Below are 27,736 nucleotides of genomic sequence, written 5' to 3'. Positions count from 1 at the left end.
TGGTGGGGCAGGGGACAGCATGCCACTCACTATGCTGAGCTTGAGTCAGAAAAGTCATTCCTGAAGCAAAGCAGTGTGCTGGAGGTTCTGTTTGCTCCTGCAGACACCCTCCACCGCCCCCACCGCCAACCCTCCTCCACCTGCTTTGTGTCCCTGGAGGTGACCTCCAGGACTTGTCAGCAGGACTCCAGCCTTGACCTCCACTCAGGTCCAACCCATGGGAGGCACCAGCAGGAGACCAAATGGGGTGGGAGCCCCACAGGCACCCCAGGTGGGCAGAGGCTGTGACCTCCACCCACGCCACAGCCCTCAGGCAGCTCCTCCCCGCTGACATGGGGTGCTAACATCTCCTGCAACTCTCCTGGTGCGTGCACCCTCAGGAGTGGGCCACCTGTTGCCTCCTGCCGAACCTGACAATGGGACCACGGGGGAAGAGTCCCCTGCTTATGAAGGGTTATTTCAGGAAGGCTTTGCGGCTCTGGGTGCTGCTGCTCTGCTAGTGTCAAGTGATTCAGTGACAGCCGCAGAGTGGCACTGGCTGCTGTGGTCTAGTTAGGAAAGCCAGGGAGGCCCTGTTAGCAACCCTCTCGCTTGAGCAGCTGCCTCCGGGAGCCCTGCAGCTGACAGCCATGAGCTCCTTATATTTGAACTGCTTGACTCTTTAAACCCCGTGAAATAATGCGACGATACACAGCGACGGACCAGCAGAGAGTAGCGCGTAGGGGAGACTTATGAACATTGAAGGGACGGAAGAGTGAGGCGGCTCCAGGGCCCCGTGTGTTGTCAGCCACCAAGCAGGGCCCTGAACACAGATCGTCCTTCTAGTAGCCCCAGTTGACAGGGCCTCTGAGCTGCCAAGGAGCCTCCCTGGCCTCTGAGCCCGTGAAATGAGTCTGCTGCCATCCTCCAGACTGCTTTCAAGACCCACGCCTTGGCTGTGGATGGTTTCCCCGACTGCCCCTGCCAGCCCAGCCCCTTCCAGGAGGCCCTGTGCTGTGTGAGGGGAGGCAGTGAGTGTGTGTGTCTGGCTTCTATTCCTTCCTTGCCCTCCCTTCCAACCCTTGTCCTCCACCCCAGCCACATGTCCCTCCAGTCCTTGTCTGATGGTGTCCAAGAGCCCGTGTAGGCCACACACAGGTCTATGAGAGCCAAACCAAGAGCCCAGCGCTGCAGGCTGCTCTCCTGCTCTCTGGCCACCCCTGGTGCCCTCTGCAGGCCAGGATGGGCTGCTCTGCTTCATGTGTCAAGACTGTCCAAATTCCTGCCTGGCTCACATCCCGGCCGGTTGGGCAGTGAGGTAAACCTTCCAGCTCCCCTCACCCCAGGAGGAGCTATTTTCTCAGCTTGCTGAGGAAGGGCCTGGCAGGGCACAACCATGGTGGCCTCCTGGGTGGTCACGGGGTGGCGGTGGAGTTGGGCACTGAGAAGGGAGGTACCTGGACCTGCTATCCACATGTGATGGGACTAGGCAGGGCACAAGCTGCAGGAGCAGAGCAGGGCTCAGGGCCCATGCCCACCCTGCCAGAGGGTGCAGACAGGTGGGAGCACCCAGCTTGTGTGCTTCAGGGCATGGTCCCCCAACTAGCCTGGCTGCAGGAGCCGGGGCAGTAAGGGCCTGTCCGGAACCAGCTTCTGCTCTGTGTCAGGGCATGCTCTGCTCTGCTGGACACATAGCACCAGCATTGGCAAGGACCCTCGAGCCACCAGTCTGTTGGGAAGCTAAAGACTAATCTGCTTAGAGAACAGGCCTCTCATCACTTTAGAAGAGCTTCCTGCCAGTTCCTGCTGAAGCCAGTCCCCACTTCTTCTTTTTAGGAGGAAAGTCTTGGCTGGGCATACAATGCCAGCTAGAGACCATATGTCCAATGTCCCTTTGCAGCTGGCATGGCTGCCAACCATGTGACTAGGTTTGGGACATGATGTTGCAGCTTCCACTTCAAGTCCTTATATGTGAAGTTTTCTGCCCTCCAGTTCCTCTCCTCTTCCAGCCCACAGGCGGGAGTACAGGTGTGAAAGGAGCCGGCTGCAGCCATGCACCTCAGGGAGGGGCGAACCACAAGGAAGGACCAGGGCTACTGAGTGACCTCACTGGCACAGTCTCACCAACGTGGGCTGCTCATCTTTAGAGGGTTAGGAGAGGGAGGTGCCAGCTTCTGTGTTTCGGGGCCACTGCATTGGAGGTGTCTTTGTTGCAGCAGGTGAGTGCTGACCAACATGCCATCTCCATGTGCCAATTTAAAGGGCATTTGCAACCCCAGGCATTTGGAAGACAGACTAGCCTCACAGTCTAGCAGTCTGAATTTCTTCCTGCAGCACCCTGAATGCACCTGTGGGAACCCGGGGCTCTGTTTTCTTATAACCCTTTGGATCACCACCAGCATACCAAGGACGGCCCAGCCAAGTGCAAAGGCAGCCCGGCTGCCTGCACTGGAGAGCTGCTGCCCTGGAGGAACAAGCCTGGGCCTCTGCCAGCCCTGTCAAGGCCCCTTCCTCTGGTGTTTGGGGAAAGGGGTTGGACTCACATCTTCTTGGACAGCTGCCGGACCCCAGAGCTGGTGCCCTGCTCTCATTCCCTCCACGGAGATGAGGCCAGGACTCAGGACCACCCTCTGCCTCCAGGGGACACAGCTCCCACCGCAGGCTCTGGCACAGGGCTGGTGCCTTTCAGGTCACAAAAGGACTTCACACACAAAAGCTGTCAACAATATCAAATGTCCCTGCTCCTACAGCCATGAGCCACACTCTAGTCTGGGAGGGGCTCACTCATTGGTCCCCCCTGCCGCCTCTGTGGTCCCCACTAAGTCCCCCACTGCACACACAGCTGTCTACTCCCAAACTTGAATCTGATCCTGTATTTTAAAATATGCAATTTGAGTTTTCTCTTTAGTGGACTCACAGGCCCCAGGTTGGACTTAGGGCAGAATTCAAAGCACCACTATCTGATGTCTCTGACCCCTCGTCCCCAGCAGCCTTGTACGTGGTGAAAGGAGGGGATGGAAGAATCACCTCTTGCTGTCCCCAGAGCAAACCCCATTACCCAGGCAAAATCCTGGGTCACAATTGTAATGTGAAAAACAGAATGTCAAATAAGAAACACTGAACAGGACGGAGAGGGTTTGTTCTGTTTTATGAAGGACACAATCTACACTGGAGTCATAAGCATCCTGAACCTCTTTGCACCTGTGCCGGGAATGATGCTCCAGAAAATCTGAGGGGAGAGGTGGTTTCAGCCCTCGCCCACTCGGTTCATCACTGCACCACACGCATGCCTCATCAGAAAGTGCGGACCTGCTGGGCCACCGCCTCCCTCTGATATTCAAAATCTCAAGGGCTGCAGTCCCACAGCGGGGTCAGCCAGTCTTCCTACCAAGCCTGGAGTCCGTGCATCCGCCTCTGCTGTTCCCTTTTGCCAGCACACGATGGCACCAGGGAGAGCAGAGCCCATCCTGTGGCTGGGAGGGGCTGGGATTCCTGCACTGGCCACAGAGGCTTCCAGAGAGAGAACAGGGTGCTATTCCTGCAGATGCTCGCAGGCCGCCTCCAGCTCAGGCTCCCAGGACACAACCCTTAACCCCAGTATTGCTTTCCCCCCTTCTCTGTCCTGTAAGCCGTTTAGGAGTGAGGCACAATTTCTTTCTGCTCATACACCCTCGGAGTCCAGTGCTCACACAAATGAGTGAAGCAGCCCAGGCGTCCAGAGAGCACATGGGCCTTGTCAAGGGGCAGTCTCCACTCACCTGGCCCCCTGTGACCACTTGGGTCGTGCGGGCCATGGCAGCTGGGTTCCCTGAATAGTGGAGAAATGTGAAGTCTCTTTCAAACATGGGCAGCTAGTTCTATTTCCTATCCGCTTTATTAAGGTAGCCACCATGATGGTTATATAGAATAATTCTATAACCCCAAAAATGTTCCCTAGTGCCTATTTGAAGTCAGTCCACTCCCCTTCAGTACTGACCCCTGCCAACCACTGGTCTGTTTCTGTCACTATAGTTTTGCAAGTAGAATCACATGGTATGTAGTCTATAGTAGCTCATTTTGTTCATTTAGCAGAATGCATTTGAGACCAACCTATATTGTTGTGGACATCAGTAGTTTGGTTCTTTTTGTTGCTGAGTTAATAAAATACAGATTGTCCATGATTTGACCAATTCAAGCTGGTTCTGGGTCATTTTGAAGTATCTCATCACTCTTTGATCACTGACTTGCTTTCTGTCAAACAAGATGTTCTAGGCTCATCTTTGTGTAGGGGGCGGTGGGTGGAGTTGTGTTTATTGAGATAAATTCACATGAATTAATCATTTTAAAGTGTGCAATTCAATGGCACTTAGTACATTCACAATATTGTGCAACCACCACCTCTTGTCAAAATATTTCCATCATCTCAAAGGGACACCCCATACCCATTAAACAATAACTCCCAATTCCCCACCTCCCCAGCTCCTGACAAACTCTATTCTACTTTGTCTCTATGAATTTGTCTATTCTAGATATTTCACAAAATTGGAATAATATATGACCATTTGTGCCTGGCTTATGTCACTTAGGTTAATGTTTTTGAAGTTTATCCTGTTGTAGCATGAACCAGTGCTTCATTCATTTTCATGCTAAATAATATTCCATTGTATGGCTGTAACACATTTTGTTTATACATCGTCTGTTGATGGATACTTGAGTTGTTTCTGTCTTTTAGCTATTATAAATAATTCTGCAATGAATACTAGTGTACAAGAATCTGCCTGAGTCCTTGTTTCAATCATTTGGTAAATATACCTAGGAGTGGAATTGCTGGGTCTTCTAGTAATCTTATGTTTAACTTTCTGAGGCACTGACAGGCTGTTTTCTACAGCCACTGTACCATTTTACATTCCCACCAGCAATGTGAGAGGGTTCTAGTTTCTCCACATCCTCATCAACACTTTGTTGTTCCTTTTTTTTTTTGGCTAATAGACATCCTAATGGATGTGGAGTAGTATTTCCCTGTGGTTTATTTGCATTTTGCTGATGCCTAACAATGTTGAGCATGTTTTCATTTGCTTGTTGGCCATTTGTATATCTACCTGGGTAAAATGTCTATTTTAGTACTTTGCACCTTTTTAAATTGGTGGGTTTTTGTTGTTGTTGTTGTTGAGTTGTAAGAGTTCTTTATACAATCTGGAATGTTAAACCATTATCATATTTGCAAGTATTTTCTCCCATTATATGGATTGTCTTTGGCTTTCTCGATAATATCCTTTGAAGCATGAAAGATTTTAGTTTTGACAAGGTCTATTTTATCTGTTATTTTGTTGCTTGCACTATTGATGTTATATTTAAGAAACCCTTGTCCAATGAAAGGATATGGAGATTTAAACCTATACTTCCTTCTAAGACTTTTGTAGTTTGGAAGACTCCTTTTAAGAGTGTTATATTCAGACTTTAGATATGTTTTTAGCTAATGTTTGTGTGTAGTACAATGTAAGGGTCCAATTTGATATTTTTGCATGCAGATATTCAGTTGTCCTAGTGCCATCTGTTAAAGAGACAATTCTTTCCCCATTGAATGGTCCTGGCACCCTAGTAAAAAGACAATTAATGATAGATTTATGGGTTTATTTCTGGACTCTCAATTCTACCCTATTGATCTATGTCTATCCTCATGCTAGTATCACAATGTTTTGATTAGTGTAGATTTGTAGCATGTTTTCTAATTAAGAAGTGTGGGTTTTCCAACTTTGTTTTACTTTTTCAAGATTGTTTTGCCCATTCAGGGTCTCTTGCCTTTCCGTACGAATTTGAGGATCAGCTTTTCCATATCTGCACAAAATGAATGGGATTTTGCTAAGTATTGCACTGAATCTGTTGTGATAGGGATGACACTGAATTGGTAGAACATTTTGGGTAGTATTGCCATCTTAATATTAAATCTTCCAATCCATAAACACAGGTTGTCTTTCCATTTACTTAGGTATTCTTTAATTTCTTTCAGGATAGGAAAAGAGACAAACAGTCAAGCAGTGAAATTTTGGAAAGAAAAGCAATAGATGAGTGGAAAATAACCCAGCATATAAAAGAAATAAAATTCTGAGATGGCATGGGGGAAAGTCAAGAACGCATTCTGACTTTATATCAAAGTAATCAAAATCTCAAAGTGCTGACACCATGTGCCTCTGGAAAAGGAAGCAAACAGGTTGGGGTGTGGTGGCCGGCTGAGATAAAGTAGATTCTTTGAAAGTTTACTTATGAGACAATGGGATTCCTACCTCCCACCACCTTTCAGGGCATTTTCTGCAAACTGGCAACTGTCCAGAAGGTTATTTTCTGGAGAGGGTTGAAACCAAGGATCTCTTGACTACAAGGCACTAGGCACAAATGGAGACATGGATGCTACACTAGCACAATATTGAGATGAACAAATACTTCCTGAATCCTCAGACCTCTTCTGTCACTCACCTTCCAGAACTCTAGCAATGAGCCCTTTACCCTTGCTCTAGCGAGAGATTAGTAGGGTCTTATAGGCCCCCGAGTGAAGACTTAAAGATACTGAGTAAACGTCCTTAAGTAAACTTACCCAGTTAGATTATCTGACAAGGAAGCTCAAATTCAGTAAGCCATGAACACATGCTTAGAGCCTTCAAATGCTATTTTTCTTTTTAATTTTTAAAAATTAAGACATAATTTACTTATAATCAAATTCAGTTTTTAGGTGTACAGTTCTGTGAGTCCAGAAAACACAATTGTAAAACTACCATTAGAATAAAGATAAAGGACAGTTCCATGTCCCCCAAATCCAAACATCTTTTTAATCTCCAACATTTAATATGAATGGAGAAAGATCATCAGACTTGAAAGCAACAGGGAGTATTACAGAAATCCTCAGAGAGAATGTATTACAATCATGACCTGAACATAGAATATATTATCAAAAGTAGCATTCAGAGACCCAAAAGATAACTATTAGAAATATTAGAACTGTAAATTTTCTCTATGGCCATACTACCCTGAACACACCTGATCTCATCTGATCTCAGAAGCTAAGCAGGGTCAGGCCTGGTTAGTACTTGGATGGGAAAAATGTCAATTTTGATGGTAGAAACTAAAAACACAATGGGTGGGCATTTATCCCAGAGAAATGAAGGCTTATGTTCATTTCTGTGTGTACCTGAATGTTTGTAGCAGCCTTACTTATAACAGCTTCAACCTGGAAACAACCAAAATGTCCTTTAACAGGTGAATAGTTAACCAAACTATGGTATGTTCATACCAAGAAATTTACTTAGCAATAAAAATGAATGAACAGAAATGACATTATGGGAAATGATGGCATAGGATATGCCAGGAATCCATCCCTCCACTGAGATAACAATTGAGCTTTCAAGAAGTTTCCAAAGCAGCTATTTTGGAACTCTGGAGTCTAGTCCAAAACTTGCATCATCCATGGAAGAACCTGATGAAGAAGCTGGTGAATTTCCATGTTTCTAATAATGCCTAATACCTTCCATTCCCTAGCAGTGTGGCAGGCAGCCATGGGATGACAGCTTATGTTCATGGTGTGACCTGCTGGTGCCAGAGTGGGCAATAAGGACCTTGTCCTTCACAAACCAGGATGTGTGTTTGACTGCTGATGGCTGCATTTGGTTGCTGGGGGGATGGCTCAGAGGCTGGTCATTCTTTCAACTCCCACAATCTGAAGCAGCTTCTCTGCCACAAGGGTAATTAGAGAAATAGTAATTTTTAAGAAGAGATATTTTATTTTTATTTTGCCCTTTTTGGGAGCCAGACATTTAAGGAAATCTTTGTCAAGTCACTAGCTGACTACAGAGAACAGAAACTCCAGCAACCACACTCCACAATGAATACACACTTTGTAAAATTTTCAAGAAGTCACAAATAGGTGGCTCCAACCCTCAATAAACAAAAATAATTCCTGAGGAGTGGGAATATGTGGTTTCCAGAGTTTCCACATTACAGTACTCAGAATGTACAGTTCTCAGTAAGACAAAACCAAAAACAAAGCATAGAATTAGTTTGCTAGGATGGCCATAACGAAGTGCCACAAACATATTCAGTAGCTTAAACAGCAGAAATTTATTGGTTCACAGTTCTGGAGGCTATATGTCCAAAATGGCAGGGTTGGTTCACTCTGAGAGCTGTGAGACAGAACCTGTTCCATCCTTCTCTCTTACCTTCTGGTGGTTTGCTACCATTATTTGGCATTCTGTGGCTTGCAGTTCTCTGTCTGTATCTTTAAACAGCATTCTCCCTAAGTGTGTGTCTACATCCAAAATTTTCCCTTCTTATAAGGACACTAGGCATATTATATTAGGGGACCATCCTACTCCAGTATGACCTCATCTTAACTAATTTGCAATGATCTTATATCCAAAAGAGTGATATGGTGAGGTGCTGGGGTTTAGAATTTCAACATATAAATTTTAGAGGGACACAATTCAACCCATAACTTGAAGATAGGGCAATAAAAATTATTGTTTGAATAATATAAAGAGAAAAACATGAAAAATGTGAATAGAGGCTGAGATACCTGTGGGACACCATCAAGCATAACATACACAGCATTGGAGTCCCAGAAGAAGAAGAAAAGGGCGTAAAAGAATATTTGAAGAAACAATGGCTGAAAACTTCCCAAATCTGATGAAAGACATAATAATACACATTCAAAAAGCTCAGTTCATGCCAACACACATTATAGTCAAATTGTCAATACTCAAAGACAAATGGAGAATCTTGAAAGCAGCAAGAGAGGAGCTACTCATCACGTACAAGGGATTCTCAATAAGATTAACAGCTGATTTTTCATCAGAAACCGTGAAGGCTACCCAGGAAAGGGATGCCATGTTTAACGTCCTGAAAGAAAAAATAAGCTGTCAACGAAGATTTCTATATTTAGCAAAATGATACTTCAAGAATGAATGAAAACTTTAGACATTTCCAAATAACAACAGCAAAAAAGGGAGTTTGTTATCAGTAGACTTTCCCTATTAGAAATGCTAAAGGGAAAAGGGAGGGTTTTAGCAGAAATGAAAATATGCTAGACAGAAACTTGAAACTATAATACAAAATAAGAACACTGATAATGGTAGTTACATAGCTAAATATAAAAGTCAGTATGACTGTAATTTTAGTGTATAACTCCTTTTTTACCTATAGGAATTAAAAGTTAAGTGCATAAAGAAATAATTACAAATCTATGTTAATGGGTGCACAATATATAAAGATGTAATTTGTGACAATCACAATATAAAGTGGAGGAATGAAGAGATATAGGAGTAGAGTGTTTATATATAGTTTTAACTAAGTTGCTATTCATACTAGGAGGTTTTAAGTGTAAGGTGTTGATTGTAACCTCCAAGTTAAGCCACTAAGTAACTAAAAACTATACTGAAAAAGACTGAAGAAAAGACTCAAAGTAGTACACTACAAAAATCAACTAACTTTAAAAGTTAGGCAGTAATTCTGAAATTGAGGAGCAAAAAACACATAAGACATAAAGAAAAGAAATACTAAATGGCAGAAGTAAGTTCTTCCTTCTCAGTAATTACTTCAAGTGAAAGTGGATTAACTTATCCAATTAGTAGGCAAAGATTAGCAGAATGTATAAAAGGCCTATATATGTGCTGTCTATAAAGAATCACTTTAGATTCAACTCATATAGATTGCAAGTAAAAGGGTGGAAGAAGGTATTCCATTAAAGCAGTAACCAAAAGAGGGCTTGGATTGATATGTTATTGTCAGACAAAATAGACTTTAAGTCAAAAAGGTTACAAGAGACAAAGAACATTAAACATTGATAAAAGGGTTGATCCATCAAAAATATATAGCTATCATAAACATATATGCACTTAACAACAGAACCCCCAAAAATATGAAGCAAAAATTGATAAAATTGAAGGAAGAAATAGTTCTACAATAATAGATGGAGATTTTAATACCCAAATTTCAATAATCGATAGAACCAAACAGAAGAAGATCAATAAAGAAATAGAGGCTGGGTGCGGTGGCTCACACCTGTAATCCCAGCACTTTGGGAGGCTGAGGCAGGCAGATCACCTGAGGTCAGAAGTTTGAGACCAGCTTGGCCAACATTGTGAAACCCTGTCTCTACTAAAAATACAAAAATTAACTGGGTGTGGTGGTGGATAACTGTAGTCCCAGCTACTTGGAAGCTGAGGCAGGAGAATTGCTTGAACTTGGGAGATGGAGGTTGCAGTGAGCTGAGATCATGCCACTGCACTCCAGCCTGGGTGACAGAATGAGACTCTGTCTCAAAAAAAAAAAAGAAAAAGAAAAAGAAATAGAGCACTTGAACAACACTCTAAACCAATTAGACCTAACAGATTATATAGAAAACTAAACCCAACAATAGCAAAATATACATTCTTCTTAAATGTACATGGGATGTTCTCCAGGGCATATTAGGCCATAAAGTAAATCTTAATAAGCCTAAGAAGATTCAAATCATACAAAGTATATTTTTTATCACAATGGAATGACTAGAAATCCATGACAGAAGGAAAACTGGAAAAATTACAGTATTTGCCTATTAAATAACACACTTTATGCAACCAGTAGGTCAAAGAATAAATCCACAAGGGAATTTAGAAAATGCCTTGATATGAATTAGGCCAGGCACAGTGGCTCACTCGTGTAATCCCAGCACTTTGGGAGGTTGAGGTGGGTTGATCACTGGATGCCAGGAGTTTGAGACCAGCCTGGCCAGCATGGTAAAACCAAGTCTTTACCAAAAATGCAAAAATTAGCCAGGCATGGTGGCACCTACCTGTATTTCCAGCTACTTGGGAGGCTGAGACATGAGAATCACTTGAAATCAAGAGACAGAGGTTTCAGTGAGCCAAGATTGCACTACTGCACTCCATCCTGTGTGACAGAGTGAAACTGTCTCAAAAAAAAAGAAAAGAAAGAAAGAAAGAGAAAGAAAAAAAGAAAATGCCTTGATATGAATTAAAAGAAAAACTCAACATACCAAATGTTATGGTATGCAGGGAAAGCAGTGCTAAGAGGGAAACTTATAGCTATTAATGTCTACATCTTAAAAATAAGAAGGATCGGCCGGGCGCGGTGGCTCACGCTTGTAATCCCAGCACTTTGGGAGGCCGAGGCGGGCAGATCACAAGGTCAGGAGATCGAGACCACGGTGAAACCCCGTCTCTACTAAAAAATATAAAAAATTAGCCGGGCGTGGTGGCGGGCGCCTGTAGTCCCAGCTACTCGGAGAGGCTGAGGCAGGAGAATGGCGTGAACCCGGGACGCAGAGCTTGCAGTGAGCCGAGATTGCGCCACTGCACTCCAGCCTGGGCGAAAGAGCAAGACTCCGTCTCAAAAAAAAAAAAAAAAATGAGAAGGATCCCAAATTAATGATCTAACTGCACAATTTAAGGAATTAGAAAACGAAGAGCAGACTAAATCCAAAGCTAGCAGAAGTAAGGAAATAATAAAGGTTAGAGTAAGGATAAATCAAGTAGAGAATGGGAAAACAATGGAAAAAATCAATAAAACCAAAAGGTGATTTTTGAAGTGATCAAAATTAACAAAGCTTTAACTAGATTGACTAAGGAAAGAAAAAGACTTAAATTAGTAAAATAAGAGAGGAAAGTGGGAGGTATTACTACTGACCATACAGAAATAAAAAGGATTATGAGAGAATACTCCAAAAAATGTCATGCCAACAAATTGGATAACCTAGATGAAATGTACAAAATTCTAGAAGCAAAAAAAAAACAAGACTGAATCAGGGAGAAATAGAAAATATGAATAGACTCATAACTAGTAAAGAGATTGAATCAGTAACGAAGAAAAGCCCTGGGCTACATGATATCACTCGTGAATTCTAACAAACACTTACTAAAGAACATACATAAATGTTTTTCAAAGTTTTTCTAAAAGTTGAAGAGGTGGGACCATTTCCTAACTCATTCTGTGAGGCCAGCATTGCCCTAATACCAAAGTCAGACAAAGACCCTACAAGAAAAGAAAACTAGGGGTCAATATCCCTTATGAATATACATGCAAAAATCCTCAATGAAATATTAGTAAATGAAATTCATTAGCATATTAAAAGTGTTACACACTATTAACATTTATTTATCCCTAGAATGTAAGGATTATTTTTTCATAATGAAAATATCAATGTACTACACTACATTATTAGAATGAGGAGGAAAAGACATGATAATTTCAATTGATGTGGAAAACACGCTTGACAAAATTGAACACTCTTTCATGATAAAAACACTCAACTCCTTAACATGATAAAGGCAATATATCCAAAAATCCCACAGCCAACACCATACTGTATAGTGAAAAACTGGAAACTTTTTCTCTAAGATCAAGAAGGAGACAAGGATGCCCACCTTCCCCAGTTCTATTTAACACAGTATTGAAAGTTCTAGCCAGAGCAATTAAGCAAGAAAAGGAAATATAAAGCATTCGAATTGGAAAGGAAGAAGTGAAATTACCTCTGTTCACAGATGGCATATAGAAAACCCTAAATAATCCATAAAAACCCTGTTAGCACTAATAAGTAAAAAGCCATAGAGTATAGCAGACAGTGGCACAGGTGAACAGCACTAATAAGTGAAAAGTCATAGGGTACAGTAGACAGTGGCACAGGTGAACGGCCGAACCACTTACAGTTCAGCTCCTTCACTGCCTTCTCCTTCCTCAACCCCCTGCAACCTGGTGTCCAGTCCTCCACAGAAACAGCTTTTCTGCAGCCTCAGTGTCTTTACCTATTTCTGGGCATCTCTTCTGTTTGCAGAACCTGAACAGGGAGAGGTCTCTGCTATGAAGAGTGCAGATGTGGATGCTTCCGTCTGGGTGCGCGGAGCTGAGAGGCTGGCCAGCCCTGGCCCATGTGCTGCTGACTTTGCAGTCACTCCCTGGGCCAGAGGGGCTTCAGGCTGGAGTCTGAGCCTCATGGGTCAGCAGCTGTGATGTCACCAATTGTGACCTCAAGGGCTTCTGACCTCGCAATGAGCTTGTTGGCACTGCCTGTCCGGGGGCCCTGGGGCTGTTGTTCCTGTGGTAATGTGGCAGCTGGGACTATGGCCAGCTTCAGTCTGCCTGGCATCACATAAGCCAGCCCACAGGGTCCTGCAGCTTGTCCTTTCTGGCTGGAAGCTCTGGGCATAGCCTGGGACTGGGTCTCTCCCGAGAAGGCTGTAGCCAGGGCCCTGCCAGCCTCGGGGGCCACAGCAGCTCTCACACCAGCATCTTGCTGGACAGGAGCAGTTCCAGGATGCTCTGATCACACCTGATCATCGTCACTGCCAGAATTCAAGGCAGCTGCCTGGTGAGTGCTAGCAGCCTGTGTGGCTGGAAAGGACAGTCCCCAAGTTGGTTAGGGACTTGGGAAGCAGCAGCAGGGTGGTGGAGAAGAGCCTGGGACAGGGTCATGATGGCAGAGGGCAGCCCTGGACTCTGCAGCAGCCCTGTCCCTGTGGAGCAGGTTCAGCAGTCAGCTTACAGGGTCATCCCCATGACCTAGGGGTCAGGTGGGAGGGTATGGGGTGGGCCTGAGGGGCACTCCTGCCTCCCTTGATCCCTCAGTTCCTGTGGTAATGCTGCTTCCCTGGTCCAGGACTGTCTGAGACTGCGTGGCCCAGCAGGAGGAGCACAGGCCACCCATCCTGAACCTCTTCCCCTACTCACTGTGTGAATGCAGGCAAATCAGTTAACTTTCCGGAGCCTCAGTTTCCTTACCTGAATTATGAGGGTGAGCATAATAGGTTCTCCATCAGGTAGAAAAAAGTGAAATGAGGTTATCCATAGAATGTAGCAGACACTTAGCAGAGGCCACAGGCACCATTCTGCAGCCTCCCGCTGTGGCCCTGCTGCCTGTCCCGGCCCAGGCTTCCCTTGCCGCACAGTCCTCAGGGTTGAGCCTAGGCTGGAGGTGACTCGCCCAAGTGCACCTGACAGGAAGGGGCTGAGCTGGGGCCTGGCCCAGGCTGTGGCTGCAGGACTGTGGGCATAGGCCCAGCGAAGGCATCCCAGAGTCCTCAGAACAGCCAGGGCTGCAGGGGCGGAGGCCACCAAGACCCCCTTTAGCTAGCACTGGTGTAGAGAGCTGCACCCTGTACTAGGCTAGTGGGCAAGTCAGTGGGGAAGCCCGCCCTTCAGGGCCCAGAGACTTCTTGGTGTGGGCAAGGGACAGGTCGTGAGCAGGGCTGGCAATATTTCTGGGCCAGGGCAAAGGCCCTCTGGATGGCTGATCTTCCAGAGTCAGAGATGGGGCACGGAGGCGGTGGGTGAGCGGGTGTGTTCTGGCTCACAGACAGGCTGGTCTCCCATGCCATGACCATGGTCCCAGTGGCCTGTGTTCAGTGTCCAGTGTGCAGCCTCCCGCCTTGAGCCTTGAGTGATTCCACACTTGGCAGCAGGCAGCCTCCCAGCTGGCCCCGTACCCCGCCCTCAGAGGAATGGATGAGCAGCATGGCACATTATTCGATCACTGCCGAGCAGGCTTGCCCGAGCCCACCAGCTTTTGGAGGACCCCAGAATCCTGGATTTGGGAAGGGCTACCCGTGTTCCCCAGGGGCTCCTCTCCAGACATCATCGGATTTTGAATCATGCCAGGTGTGGTAGTAGGCCACGCCAGCTGCTTTGAATTGGGAAGGGAAGCAAGGTGAGTTATGGGCTGGTGGGGGCAGCCTCTGCCTTGGACCAAGGAAGCGAGGAGCTCCCAGGTCACGTAGCAGAGGATAGGGACAGAGCTGGTTGCGGGCAGAGTGGTGAGGGGGAGAGGCCAGCCACACCCAGATGGCCACCTGCCTGTGTGTGTGGGTGTGTATGAGGTCAGGTCTGAGTGTGAGTCTGTAAGAGTGTCTGTATGTGTCTGTGTGTGTGAGTGTGAATCTGTGTGTGTGTGAATCTTTGTGTGAATGTGTGAGTCTGTGTATGTGAATCTGTGTATGTGTATGTGAGTTTGTGTGTGTGGGTCTGTGTGTATGTGTCTATGTGGCTGTGTGTGTGTATGTGAATCTATATGTGTCTGTCTGTATGACTGTGTGTCTGAGTGTGTATGTGTGTGTGTGTCTATGTGTGTATATGAGTCTGGGCATGTGTGTGAGTCTGTGTGTGTGTGTGTGTATGTGAGTCTGTGTGTGGGGTGTCTGTATGTGAGTGTCTGAGTATGTATGTGAGTCTGTATGTGGCAGTGAGCCTGAGTGTGTGTGAGTCTGTGTGTGTGTGAGTGTGTGTATGTGTGTGAGTCTGTGAGTATATGAGTCTGTGTGTGGGGTCAGTCTGTGTGAGTGTGTTTGTGTGTGTCTGTGAGAATGAGTGTGTGTGTGTCTGTGAGAGTGAGTATGTGTGTGAGTGTGTGTGGGAATGGCAGTCAGTGAGGCGAGGTGGGAAACCTGCTTAGCGGCCGCCTTCTCAGCCCGGGTCCTCTGAGGCTGGGGCGTTTGCAGCGGTTGCTGGGCATGAGTGTGTAGATGTGCAGTCCCCAAGCAGGCCCTGGACAGGTGCAAGTGCAGAGGTGCACTTGGGAGCTGCACCCAGGAGGTGCTGAGAGGATGTGGGGAGGGAAGGGGAAGGGAGAATGCACTCTGGGGTGTGTCCTCACCATGGCTGCAGCTCAGCCAGCCCCCACAGGCTGCTGTGGGTGACTGTGCAGAGCACAGCTCCGAGCTGCCCCCGAAGAGGGGCAAGGGAGCTGGGGTATTTATCCAATTCCCTGCCCTCATCGGTGAGGGGCTGCTGTCACTCTCTGTGCATGGCCTAGTGCATCTCTGCAGCCGGAGGGAGTCAAAGGCCTGGCCTCCAGGTGTGGAGGTGAGGGCGGAGGGGCTGGGCATGGGCCCCTGACAGCATCTGCTGCAAATCTGGACCTGGCTGAAGCCAGGTCCTCACTGGCATGCAGGCTCCCTGCTTCTGTGGCATCCCTACCAAAGCAGTGCACGGTCCTCTAGGCTGAGGGCCTTCAGTGGAGCACCAGGTAGAATGGGACAGGGTGTGGTGTGGAGGGGCTGGCGGGCCTGTGAGCTGGGCTATCCCAATGCTGCCCACCAGATGTGGGAGGAGACAGACATTCATCAGGGCCACACCCCTGCCCCTGCAAGGCACACTACATGGCCCTGTCCATCAAGGGACCTCCCAGAGGGCAGTGGGGCTGGGGGAGCCTGCGGAGACAAAGCTGGCACAGCCCTGGAGGGGCAGGGTTATGGAGCAGGAAGGCAGGGAGTGGCTGGCAACGGTGTTTGAGGGTCTTTGAGGCCAGGGGTTGGCTCTAGACCAGTGGTCCCTAACCTTTTTGGCACCACAGTTTCATGGAAGACAATTTTTCCATGGACACTGTGGCGGGGGGTGGTGGCTGGTTTGGGGATGAAGCTGTTCCACCTCGGATCATCAGGGATGAGCTAGATTCTCATAAGGAGCATGCAGCCTAGATCCCCCACATGCTCAGTTCATAATGGGGTCTGCGCTCCTATGAGAATCTAATGCTGCCGCTGATCTGACAGGAGGTGGAGCTCAGGTGATAATGCTCACTCACCTGCCACCCACCTCCTGCTGTGCGGCCCAGTTCCATGCTGGAGCGGGGTCTAGCCTGCACTGTGTCAGGTCCCCTGTGACTGTACCATCCTGGCCTCAAAGGGTGATGGCCCCCAACGTCTGCCCATCTCTCCTCTAAATGGGCAGGCGATGCCTCCTCAGTGTCATAAACACGGGGCTTCGGCACAGCAAGGCTGGTTGAGAACCCCCAGCAGCCAGGGAAGCACGTGTTAGGGGTCACCTTGACCAAAGGGCTGGCCTTCCTGAGAAAGGACAGGAGCCAAACACTCAGGCCTAGGGTTCTGGTGAAGTGCAGCCTCCAAGCTAGTCGCTGGAACCACACCCGGGGAAGCAGCAGACTTCCTCCGAGTAGCCAGAGCTGTGCTGTCCAATGCAGCAGGCACTAGCCACATGCAGCTAGCTGTTCACAGTTATTAGAATTAAATACAACGGAAAACTATTCAGTCCCTCGGTCATGCTCAGCTGACAGCCTCATGTAGCCAGCAGCTGCCATCTCGGACAGCACGGACCTAGGGCATTTCCATCATCTCAGAAAGTTCTACCGGACAGTGCTAATCCCAGAGAAAGGCCACCACCTGGCTAGGCCACAAGAACCCAGCCACCCAGACCAAGAATCAGCCCCACTCCCTGACCAGGGCTTCACTCGTCAGCTCAGGGGACGAAATGTGGCACCCGGGGAAACTGGCAGGCAGTCGGCATTGTCACAGCATGCTTCAGGGTCCCGTGTGGTGGCATGCTGGCTGAGGTGGCTACCATGAAAACACACCAGGGAGAAGGAACAGGTGACATGCTGCCACAAAGGACACCAGGGGTCAGACCTTACCCTCCACTAGTCTCAATGCTCACCTAACTCTGCTCACCTGGGGTGCTTTAAAATGTATGTACAGCCGGGCTGGGCACGGTGGCTCAGGCCTGTAATCCCAACACTTTGGGAGGCCGAGGCGGATGGATCACCTGAGGTCAGGAGTTTGAGACCAGCCTGGCCAACATGGTGAAACCCCGTCTCTACTAAAAATACAAAAATTAGCCAGGTGTGGTGGCAGGCGCCTGTAATCCCAGCTACTCGGGAGGCTGAGGCAAGAGAATTGCTTGAATCTGGGAGGCAGAGTTTGCAGTGAGCCAAGATCATGCCATTGCACTCCAGCCTGGGGACAAGAGCGAGACTTCATCTAAAAAAAAAAAACAGAAAAACAAAACTAACGAAAAATGTATGTACAGCCTGGGCAATATAATTAGACCTCATTTCTACAAAAATAAATAATTAGTGGGGCATGGTAGCATACGCCTGTGCTCCCAGCTACTCAGGAGGCTGAGGTGGGAGGATCACTTGAGCCCAGGAGGTTGAGGCAGCAGTGAGCCGTGATCAACCACGGCACTCCAGCCTGGGCGGCAGATCAAGACCTTGTCTCAAAACAAACAAGCAAAAAACTAGAAATGGACTTACCATATGACCCAGCAATATATCTCAGAGAAATGAAGACTTATTTTCATGCAAAAACTTGCATCTGAATATTAATAGTGGCTTTGTAAGTGCCCCAAGCTGGAGGCCTGAGAAGCTGCACAACTGCACCCTGGAACAGTGCTCAGCAGCAGGAGGGACAGACTGTGGGTGAAGTTTGGGCAGATCTGGAGGAAAGCAGGATGAGAAGGAGCCAGTCTCAGGAAGACACCTTGTGTGCAGTTCCTCTGCATAGCGCTCCTGAAATCACATGGCTGCCCCGTGATGAGGACAGATCAGTGGCTGCCAGGGTTGGGGAACCCGGCTGTGGACAGGCATGGCTGTGGAGGGGTAAGCGTGAGAGAGCCTTGGGGAGAGCATCTCGTGAGGACCTTGATTATGGTGGTCACAGGAAGCTACACACAGGAGAAAATTGAACAGAGCGGTGCATGCACAGGGCAGTGATGCAGGTCATTTGGTGGCCCGCAGGCACCCCCAGCCCTACTGGGCTGCTCTGTCACTCTGCCTCCTGCCCCCCACCACCCCTGCCCCCTCTGACGCCTCCTGTTGTCTTCCAGCCATGGCCGAGAGGTGCGCCACAGCTTAACCCGCTCAGTGATGGACTCCAGTGCCCGCAAGATGTCTCACCCGAGTAAGAAGTGGAGGATCCAGGCCCAGGAGAATTTTGCCAAGAAGTTTCCATACAGGTGTGGGACGCTCACACCTCTGGAGCCAAGCCCTGCCTCCCCTAGGTCACCCCAGCATCCTGGGAACTCAAATGCATTCTGTGGGGCTGCAGCTGGGAGGGGGTTTTGTCCACAGGGAGCCCCTTAGCAGCCCTTGCCCAGCTGACGGTCTGGGGTCCGCCTTCGTTACCCCCATCACAGCCTAAGCCGAGGGGCCTCTGGGTGGGCTCAGGCCTCCCTGGGTCATCCCAGAGCCCAGGCCAGCGGCTTCCCCAAGTGACGTGAGGAGCATGGCCACAGACGACTGCCCCTCCTGAGCTGTGTTGGAATTGGTGTGCTGGGCACCCGTTGTTTGTGAGCTCCTGGGACTCGCAACTAGCCAGGATAACGGGCAGCCCGAGGGGGCCTGGGCCAAGTCTCCACAGGGCACTTAACGTAAGGACCAAACAGGCAAAACAAATGCAAGGGAAATCTTGCCAGGAATGCCCAGGGCGCAGGGCAGCTGGCCTCCCACCCGCAGGACAGCAGGCAGCACCTGGCACTGGGGCTCAGCTTGGCACCCTGCAACCTCAAGCTTCCCACTCCATGCTAACCCCTCACCCCAGAAACAAGTGTTGTGCGCCCAGTGGTGGCCCTGGACGCTTGGCAGGGCTGCCCACAGGGACCACAGGGGACCACCAGGGCAGCCACACTCCAGGGAGGTGGGGACGAGGAGCTCCATGCTGTGCCCCTGTGCCGGGCCAGCTGAGCACCTGTCCTTGTCCTTGCCCCAGGAGACTCTAGCCATAGCCTCGCACCCCATTCTGTCTCCGACCGCAGACACCATCACGTGAGGCCCAGGTGGCAGGTACACACCAGAGTGGCCTCAGGTTGAAACCAGGGGAGGCCAGCACCCGGGGGCTCAAGTGCTCTGCACCATTTGGCTGCTGTGGCCGTGACAAGGCTCTGGAGCAGGCTGCAGCTTAGCTCCCACCTCCTGGCTGTGGAACCTCTGTGCCTCAGTTTCCTTGTCTGTAAAGTGTGGGCAACACCTGCCTCACAGCACACTTGTGAGCTGACATATGGGCTAATATTTGTGAAGCACTTAGAACAGTGCCTGGCAGATGGAAAGTTCCAGATGAGTGAGAGTTAATTCAGGAGGCTGGTGGATGGTGGCCATGTTGACATTCCAAGCGCTGTTGCAGGTTGTCGTGGCTGACAGAGCCCGACCCTGAGCCCCTGCAGCCCTGGGAGGTCACAAAAAACTCGAACACCGTGCAACTGCCCCTGCAGAAGAGGTTGGTGCCAACGAGGTCCATCCCAGTCCGAGGGTAAGTCCCTGCCCTGATGCCACCGCCCCCACTGGCTGTGTGCATGCTGCCTGGCCTTCTGTCCCCCAGTTTTGAATGCAGAAGTTGATGTCATCCTCCCAGCATGCGCCACTTTAAAGCTGAGGAAACTGAGGCAGAGAAGGGGGACGCTAAAGCCTGATGACTGTTCCCGCAGCCAGGCAGCATCCAGGCAAGGGCACACAGAACCTTACCTGGGCAGGCCTAGTTGCAGGAGTGGTGGAGAAACTGGCCTCAGTGCAGCAGGAGTTTAGCCAAGTCCTCCACATGGGAGAGCAGCAAGGGAAGGAGCCGGGAGCTTCTGCATTCAGTGCGGCTGCACTGGGCTGGCTAATGCTGTAGTCCAAGGGTGGAGGCCCTGGCAGGGACCTCTGCACTGGGCTGCCCTCAGCTGACCACAGCACAAACTCTCATGCCCCCTCGTCACCCCATGCATGGGGAGCTCAAGGAAACCCTGGACACCTTTGGAAAGATCCAGCCACGGAAAAGCAGACCCTCAGGCACACCTACTCTCTCCTAAACAGATGTGGAGAAAGAAACAGAGCTTCTGACCCAGTGTCTCCTCAGTCATACACGACACAGGGAACATCTGTGTGGCACTAAAGGGCTCCCTCCACCAGTAGTGCAGGACCCCTAGCCTCCTGAATGCCCCGGCCCCACTGATGCCTTGGCCCCCCCGCCCACTCCAGTTAATGTCAGGGGCAGGGCGGGGTCTGTGTTGACTTTTCCATGCCCATTGTGTGATACACTGCCTGTCAACTCTGGCCAGCCATAAGGATGCACGTGGGTTCCCCTGAACAGACACCTGGAGAGACAGTAGCGCCACGCACACACACACACACAGACGAAGAACAGACGTACACGCACACCCAGCACACAAACGGCCCTGGCCTTTGCCGGGCCTCACTCCCCGTAGTTTGGCTACAGAAGCATCAGATCCCCAGGCTTTTGCCCCACATCTCCGAGCTGAAGCGATGGGGCTTAGCGGCCAGGGCTGGGCTCTGAGAGCTCGGATGTTCCTGGTCTCAGATTCTACCCATGCAAAATGGACTGGCTTAGAGTCAGGGGCACCTGTGGGGTCAGAGCAGAGGCCTGGGGCCGAACCCCTGCTGTTGGGAACGTGTCAGGGAGCTGAAGGGAGCAGTGGGCAGAGCTGAGGCTGGGGAGAGATAATTGACCAGGGACCGAGCGGCTCCCAGGGCCCAGCCACAGCAGGGAGTCGGTCCCATGCCAGGGCTGGGGGAGTGGGCACTGGTGGGTTTCCACATCTCTAGGGCCAGGCCCATGAGCACAGGAGCTAGGGAGGGGGCTGTGGGTGTCAGCCTCAGTCAAATGGCAGCAAAACAATGGGGAGCAGGCAGAAGGGAGCTTTCCCACGCCATCCTGTGGGGGAGCTGCGGAGACAGTCAAGCCTGTGGGTGGCATGCTGGGTCCTGCATGTAGCCGCTGGGAGATGGGCTGGAAGGAGGAGTGGGAGACAGAGGGTGGCCTCACAGTCAGGTTGGCATGGCAAAGAGGTATGCCTCTGGCAGGCGCTAAAAATAAAGCTTGCTTAGTGGATGGGCAGGACTTGAGACCACGTCCCCAGCCACTTATGGGCTGGGGCTCAGGAGGCACTGGGGAGGCTCCTAGATTCTGGCTTGGATGTCAGGTGGCTGGAGGAGCCTGTGTGGGTGGGTGAGTGTGCGGTGCCCCCATGGCTTCCTGGGACATCAGGCGGCAGAGCCTGTGTGTGGAAGGGGCCAGGTGAAGCCTGGTTGGGAGCAGATCTTAGTTGGAGCCTCCCAGATGTGGCCCTGGCTGACTTCTCTGGGCTGCAATGGCTGCAGCCAGCAGGGGTCCTGAAGGCCAGGTGTGGCTCTGTGTGGCTTCTCTAGGCTCGGGGCTCCAGATTTTACATCACCGTCCGGCTCCTGCCCGGCACCACTACGGGCACCATCACCACCTCCACTGTGCAGCCTTTGGGAACTCAAGTTGCTGAGTCGCCGCTTCCCCAGACAAGTCGCCTTCCTGCTGTCCGCCCGGCACACTGAGGCTGCCTGCCCCCAGACCAGCGAGGCGGCAGGGCCGTCCAGGGGCCTCTCCTAGAGCCTGGGCTCTGTGTGTGGCCTTCTTATTGGCCACTTTCTCCTTGGCAGGCTCTGGGCAGTAGCCACAGAGACTTTAGTAAAGGGATCAGCCTTCATGGCCATCATAGACCAGGAGTGGTTTGTGGTCCCCCCCAAAAAGCTACACCAAGCTAATAAACTGCGGGTTCCCACCCCACTTCCAGTTGGAATGATCACTTTGCCTCCCTGAGCCTTCATCTTCTCATCTCTAAAATTGTTGTAATAATATTTAATCTTGCAGGGTTGGTGTGAGGATTAAAAAGAGTATGAATGTCACTTCTAGGACTTTATCCCAAATGTACACTCACACAGGTAAGTAAATGCTGTTCACTCCAGTGCTGCTGGAAACAGTGAAGGATTGGAAAGCAGCTAAACTGTTTCCTAAACACTGACGGGAAGCTGCTAAATTATACAACTACTCCCGGAAATCTTAGGCAGCCATTCAAATATAGAGGCAGCTCTTTATAGACTGATCTGAATGATGTACAGATCTATTACAATTTTTGTTAAAACGCACAGCAGAAGAGTGTGTCTGATATGCTGCCATCTTGTGTTTACTAAAAACGGTGTGTGTGTGTGTTGTGGATGAGGAGCAGGCAGCAATCATTACCTTTGAGGAGGAGAATGGGGAACCTGGGGACAGGACCAAGAGTGAGGTACACCATTTTGTGGGTTGTCATACATGAGCCTAATGCCGTATTCCTATATTACAATATCAGTAATGTAAGGAGCGTGGTGTGGCTGCTGGAGGCTGGTGATGCCTTTGGAAAGCAAGACAGCAGCACTGGGCAATGGAGTGCCTGCTGAAGATTTAAGGGTCCCCCCACTTTGTTCTACAAAGACAGGGGCTAGAAAGTCACCTTGGAGTCCTTGGGAGGGTAAATAAAATCAGGACATTTTGCAGCTTTCTCCCTGGAGTAGGGGCAGGGGGACCCCACTAAGTGGGGTGGGCAAGTGGTTTTATTGTCTCTGAAAGGAGGTGAAGTGAGGACCCTTGTGATGAAAAGATTGAAGGGGGTTGGCTTCCCAGGCCCTGGGGGCAGGACAGGGATGGGTTCCCAACCTGCAAGAAGCAGATCCTGGAGAAACGTCTGTGGTATTCGGGGAAGGGTGACCGGGCTGCATTGTGCTGCCCCAGCCAAGACTCCAGGCTCTCTCCCCAGGTGGGGCCCCAGGTCCATGCAGGGGACTCACAGTGTTTGCCTGGGGATGGAGTACAGCTTCCAGCAGCATCCACAGACCTGCAGGAAGCAAAGACCCCTGGGGTCCCCTCCTGTGAGGGTGGGAGCCAGGCTGATCTTCATTTGGACTGTATAAGCTTCGAGGAGGCTGGCTCTGAGGTTTAAGCTATGCACTGTTTGATATAAGCAAAATACAGCAATGCATGTTGACCATGCAGCGTAACCAGGGACACGAGACCTACTCTTATCCCTGCTGGGTGCTCCTTCCCCCACTTCACCACACCCTGAGTCCCTCGTCCCCTGCCCATCAGGTCACCACATCTTTCTCCCCACTTAAAAAATGTTGTATCTTGGCCAGACATGGTGGCTTATGCCTGTAATCCCAACACTTTGGGAGGCTGAGGGCAGGTGGATCCACTTGAGCCCAGGAGTCCGAGACCAGCCTGGGCAACATGGTGAAACCTCGTCTCTACTAAAAATACAAAAATTAGCTGGGCATGGTGGCGCATGCCTGTGATGCCAGCTACTCAGGAGGCTGAGGCAGGAGAATGGCTTGAACCCGAGAGGTTGAGGTTGCAGTGAGCCGAGATCGCACCACTGCACTCCTTGAAATAACACATTGTTTGCTTTTTTCAATTATATAAGACTGAATCAAACTCTGTGCAACTTTTTCCCCTCCACAGCAAGTTGCTAAGAGTCATGTGATGATGATGCTACCACTGTAGTTCCTTCATTTTCCACTGTTTTTCATTCCATGATGTGTCCATTCTCTTTTGGGTAGATGTCTGGGTTGTTTCCACTTTGTGCTACTGTGGGTGCTGCTGCTCTAGGCATTCCTGTCCCTGTCCCCTGGGTTGTACTCTCCCCCCTCCCCCACCCAGGATAGGATTTGCTGGTTGGTTGCTTGGAGGGCTCCTGAGCACCTCCTTTATCAGCTCGTGCCAGACCAATTTCCAGAGAGTTCCCAGCCTCTCCAGGTTGCCTCTGGTCCACACCTGTACTACAGGCAGGGCCCAGAGCTTTTGGGGCTGGAGCAGGAGGGGGCGCTGGCTGCCTGCTCTTCCACTCACGATAGCAAAGCTGGTGGTGGTTTGTAGAAAAAGTTGGTAACTCATTACCTGAATCCAGAGTCAATTATAAAAACACACATGGTCTTTAATTTGTGCCTCCTCTCCTGGGCGTTTAAAGGAAGAATCTGAGGGCAGCTGGGATGTGTTTGCAGCCCCTGCCTTGTGCACCGAGTTTAGGTTTATGTGCATGTTACTCCTACAAAGAAGAAAATGAGCCCCCAGGAAGCTACACCGCATGGAAGCCCTTGCAGAGGAGCGGGCAACAGCTGAAATGTTTGACAGGAGAGGGATGGTGCAGCAGTACTCTGTAAGCACAGCTACTTCATAAACTTTGGAAATGCTCACGCAGTGGCCCAGATAGCAACACGGGCCCTGTGCCCTGCATCTCAGTGAGGCCATCTGGGTCCCCATGTGCCCTTAGGCTGTGAGCAGTTACAGTCAAACACAGATCCACAGGTGGAAAGGATGAGGCATGGTGGAGGTACATTGGGGGATGTGGACCCTCTCCTAGGAGTTTATCCTGCAGTCACACTCACACCCGTGCAGGAGGAGGGTATGCAACAACATTCATGTTGGCACTGCCACAGAAAAGGATCCAAACTAACCTAGCATTTAAGACCAGTGGAACAAAAGCAGCACGTCGTCGTGGATTTATGGTTGATTCCCTCTTTGCCTGAGTCCCGCAGATCCAGCTCTGGAGGCAAGGATGGAGTGTGAGTAGTTTATGTGAGAGGCAATCCCAGTTAGCCCATAGAGAAGTAGGGAGGAGACAGGGAAGGGACAGAACCGGACACGGAATATGCCCTTGAGCTGGCAACCACGGCTTAGTCTGCTGGGACCACCTTAGCAAACACCACAGGCTGGGGGGAGTTAAACGATGTTGTCTCCCAGTTCCAAGGAAGGCTGGACGTCCAAGGTGAAAGTGCTAGCTGCCTTGGTTCCCTGATGGGGGCTCTCCTCTGGGCTTGTAGATGGCTGCCTTCTCCCTGTGTGAGAGGGAGAGGTGGGGAGGGAGAGAGAGAGAACTCTCCAGTGGCTCTGCTTATGAGGACACTAATACCACCATGGAGACCACATCCTCATGACCTCATCTCAACCTGATCACCTCCCAAAGGCCCCATCGCCAAATAGCATCACATTGTGGGTGAGGGCTTCCACATAAGACTGGGGAGAACATAATTCAGTCCACAGCAGCCATTGAGGGCATTTGGTGCCCAGTCCCTGTGGGGAAATCTGGGACACCATGCAGATTGTGTCTCAATGTCCTTCATGCAGGGATAAAAGCTGGAGCATTTATCCCCTGACTTCCATCAGATGTAGGTGAGGACTGCTCCCAGGGGGCACTAACTCCTGCACACCCAGCCTTCTTGTGCTCAGGCCAAGAGGCCTGGTGGTCAGAGGGAGCCTGCGGGAGGGTTGCAGATGCTAGGGAGTGCATTGAGGCACCCAACCTAAAACTGACTGTCAGTTCCCAGACTCCTGTGCCACTGGCAATGGCAGTGGGCTAGGTTCAGGCCAATGGCATTGCACTGGAAATGGAATGGACTGTCCAGTTTGTGTCTTTAAGGCAAGCTTGGGTGCCCTTCTTTTCCCTTTGACACTGAGATACTTGAAAAGTGAATGGCTCACTCTCATGGAAAAGGGCCAGGCCCTAGGGACTAGGGGGCAACAAAAGAGAAGGGTCCTGGGCTCCAAGTGGCCCACTGGAGCATCTGTCCCACCAGCCCTGAGCCCCCTTCCTCTGGATAACAGAAAACACCTCAAACGACTGTCATCAAGCCTTTGTCCCAGGCAGCCACACCTTTATCCTCTTGCAGGAGCCACAGCATGATGGGGAAAGGTGGTATCCTGAGATCTGGGCCCACTGACCCCTTGGAATGTGCTGGTGACACACATTTGGAGCTGCAGGCAGCAGCCCTGGGCCTTGCCTTCACCCTGCTACTGTCTTACTCATTGCTGAAGCCCACAGATGCATTTGGCTGTGCTTCTAAAACAATAATGCATTAAATCTCGCTGTTTGTGAGAAAACAGGGATTTATTTTAAATTTTAAGCATTAGAAACATCCCTCTCAGGAAGCTGCCTGAATGACAAAGCCACAGGATAAAACTGAAAAAAAAAAAAGCCCTACCCAATAACTCGATAACTGCAGAAAGTTGGTTAACATTTTCCTGACAATGAAAGCCAGAAAAAAGCAAAAGAACACTTAACACTTATTTTAAAGAAGTCTGTAACCCAAACCAGCAATGGCACCCCATCCTGGGAAGTCTCCTGCCAGCACTATCCAACTTTAAGAGACTGAAAACCTGGGAAGTAAAAGACAATTTCAAGGAAGTTAAAATGCCGCGTGACCTTGGGTTTGTGCCATCAGCCCTTGTGGGCGCTGGACTATGGTTTTAATCACTTGCCTGAAGGAGGTGCCAGATGGAGAACCACCTGGGCACCCCCCTGTGTTGTCCAGCTCTGCACATGTGACCCTGTCTTTCTTGGATCCTCTAGTGATCCAGCTGGGACCCCACAGGGTGGTCAGCCTGTGATCTGTGAGGACACAGACGTTCTGGCACCAGCCAGAGAGGAAACAGGCCACAGCAGGCCAGAGCAGGTGGAGTTCCCCAAGGACAGCCTCCAGAGCTGCCCCAGCTCCCTCAGTCCTCGAGGGCCTGGGCTGTGGCCCTACACATACAGCAGAGGGTACAGGGCTGCATGTGGTGGGCACAGCATCTGGGTGATACTGGGTGCCTGCCGCGTCTACACATGGGGGCATCAGTGGGGGAGCAGTGGAGTAGCTGCCCACACAAGGGACTATGAGTGTGATAACTGCCAGCATGTCCAGGCGCTGAGGGCATGACAGCAGGAGGCAGGGCACATCTAATTGTGAGACACCTGGGAGTGAGACATCCAGATGGGTGTCAGTTTCAGCAAACAAGTCCCATCGGGGGCTGTGTGGGAGCTGAGTGAGCTGGGAACAAAGGCATGTGTCATCGAAATGGGTGTGCAACAATTGCACACACAGTGGCCTAGAACACAGCATGTGTGGCCTCTAAGGGAGCATGTGAGGGCCAGGGAGCCCCTCAGAAAGACAGCGGCCCCAGTGTGGCCAAGGCCCCACCCTTTCCTCCTCAGCCTGTCTCTAAACAGTGGGGCTCTGGCCCAGTACCTTAGTCCCTTTTCTGTTACTTGTAACAGAGCTCCTGAAACTGGATAATTTATAAAGAAAAGAAATTTACTTCTTACAGTTATGGAGGCTGAAAAGTCCCAGCATTAGGGACTGCATCTGGTGAGGGCCTTCTTGCTGACAGGGGCTCTGGAGAGTCCGGAGGTGGTACAGAGCATCGCGTGGCGAGGGGGCTAAGTACACTACCTCAGGTCTCATTTACTCTTCTTATAAAGCCACTGG

At 49.9% G+C, this 27,736-nt stretch overlaps 1 protein-coding gene and 1 long non-coding RNA gene across 10 annotated transcripts in view; one reads left to right on the top strand and one right to left on the bottom strand.

The window, feature by feature from the left end:
• The window catches only part of LOC129471515 (uncharacterized), a 49,755-nt gene extending 36,811 nt beyond the window's left edge, over nt 1–12,944 (bottom strand). For all 4 annotated transcript variants that reach the window (XR_010118641.1, XR_010118640.1, XR_010118642.1 and 1 more), the window contains exon 1: nt 12,646–12,944. This is a non-coding gene — a long non-coding RNA (uncharacterized lncRNA). The remainder of the gene's footprint in view (nt 1–12,645) is intronic.
• The window catches only part of C21H3orf22 (chromosome 21 C3orf22 homolog), an 88,668-nt gene that overhangs the window by 39,271 nt on the left and 21,661 nt on the right, over nt 1–27,736 (top strand). Inside the window, exons 1-5 of one of the 6 annotated variants that reach the window (XM_055260232.2) lie at nt 13,026–13,306; nt 18,547–18,675; nt 19,839–19,964; nt 22,332–22,402; nt 22,810–23,323. In XM_055260232.2, coding sequence (XP_055116207.1) covers nt 18,587–18,675; nt 19,839–19,964; nt 22,332–22,402; nt 22,810–22,817 — 294 coding nt within the window. In that variant the 5' untranslated portion in view covers nt 13,026–13,306; nt 18,547–18,586 and the 3' untranslated portion in view covers nt 22,818–23,323. Of the gene's footprint in view, nt 1–13,000; nt 13,307–18,546; nt 18,676–19,838; nt 19,965–21,859; nt 22,267–22,331; nt 22,403–22,809; nt 23,324–27,736 lie in introns of those variants that run through there. The other 5 variants (XM_055260229.2, XM_055260227.2, XM_055260231.2 and 2 more) reach the window with 5 other exon arrangements.

Source organism: Symphalangus syndactylus, chromosome 21 (genome assembly GCF_028878055.3).
Source record: "Symphalangus syndactylus isolate Jambi chromosome 21, NHGRI_mSymSyn1-v2.1_pri, whole genome shotgun sequence".
Taxonomy (NCBI): Eukaryota; Metazoa; Chordata; class Mammalia; order Primates; family Hylobatidae; genus Symphalangus; species Symphalangus syndactylus.
This window is presented reverse-complemented; position numbering and strand designations above follow the sequence as displayed.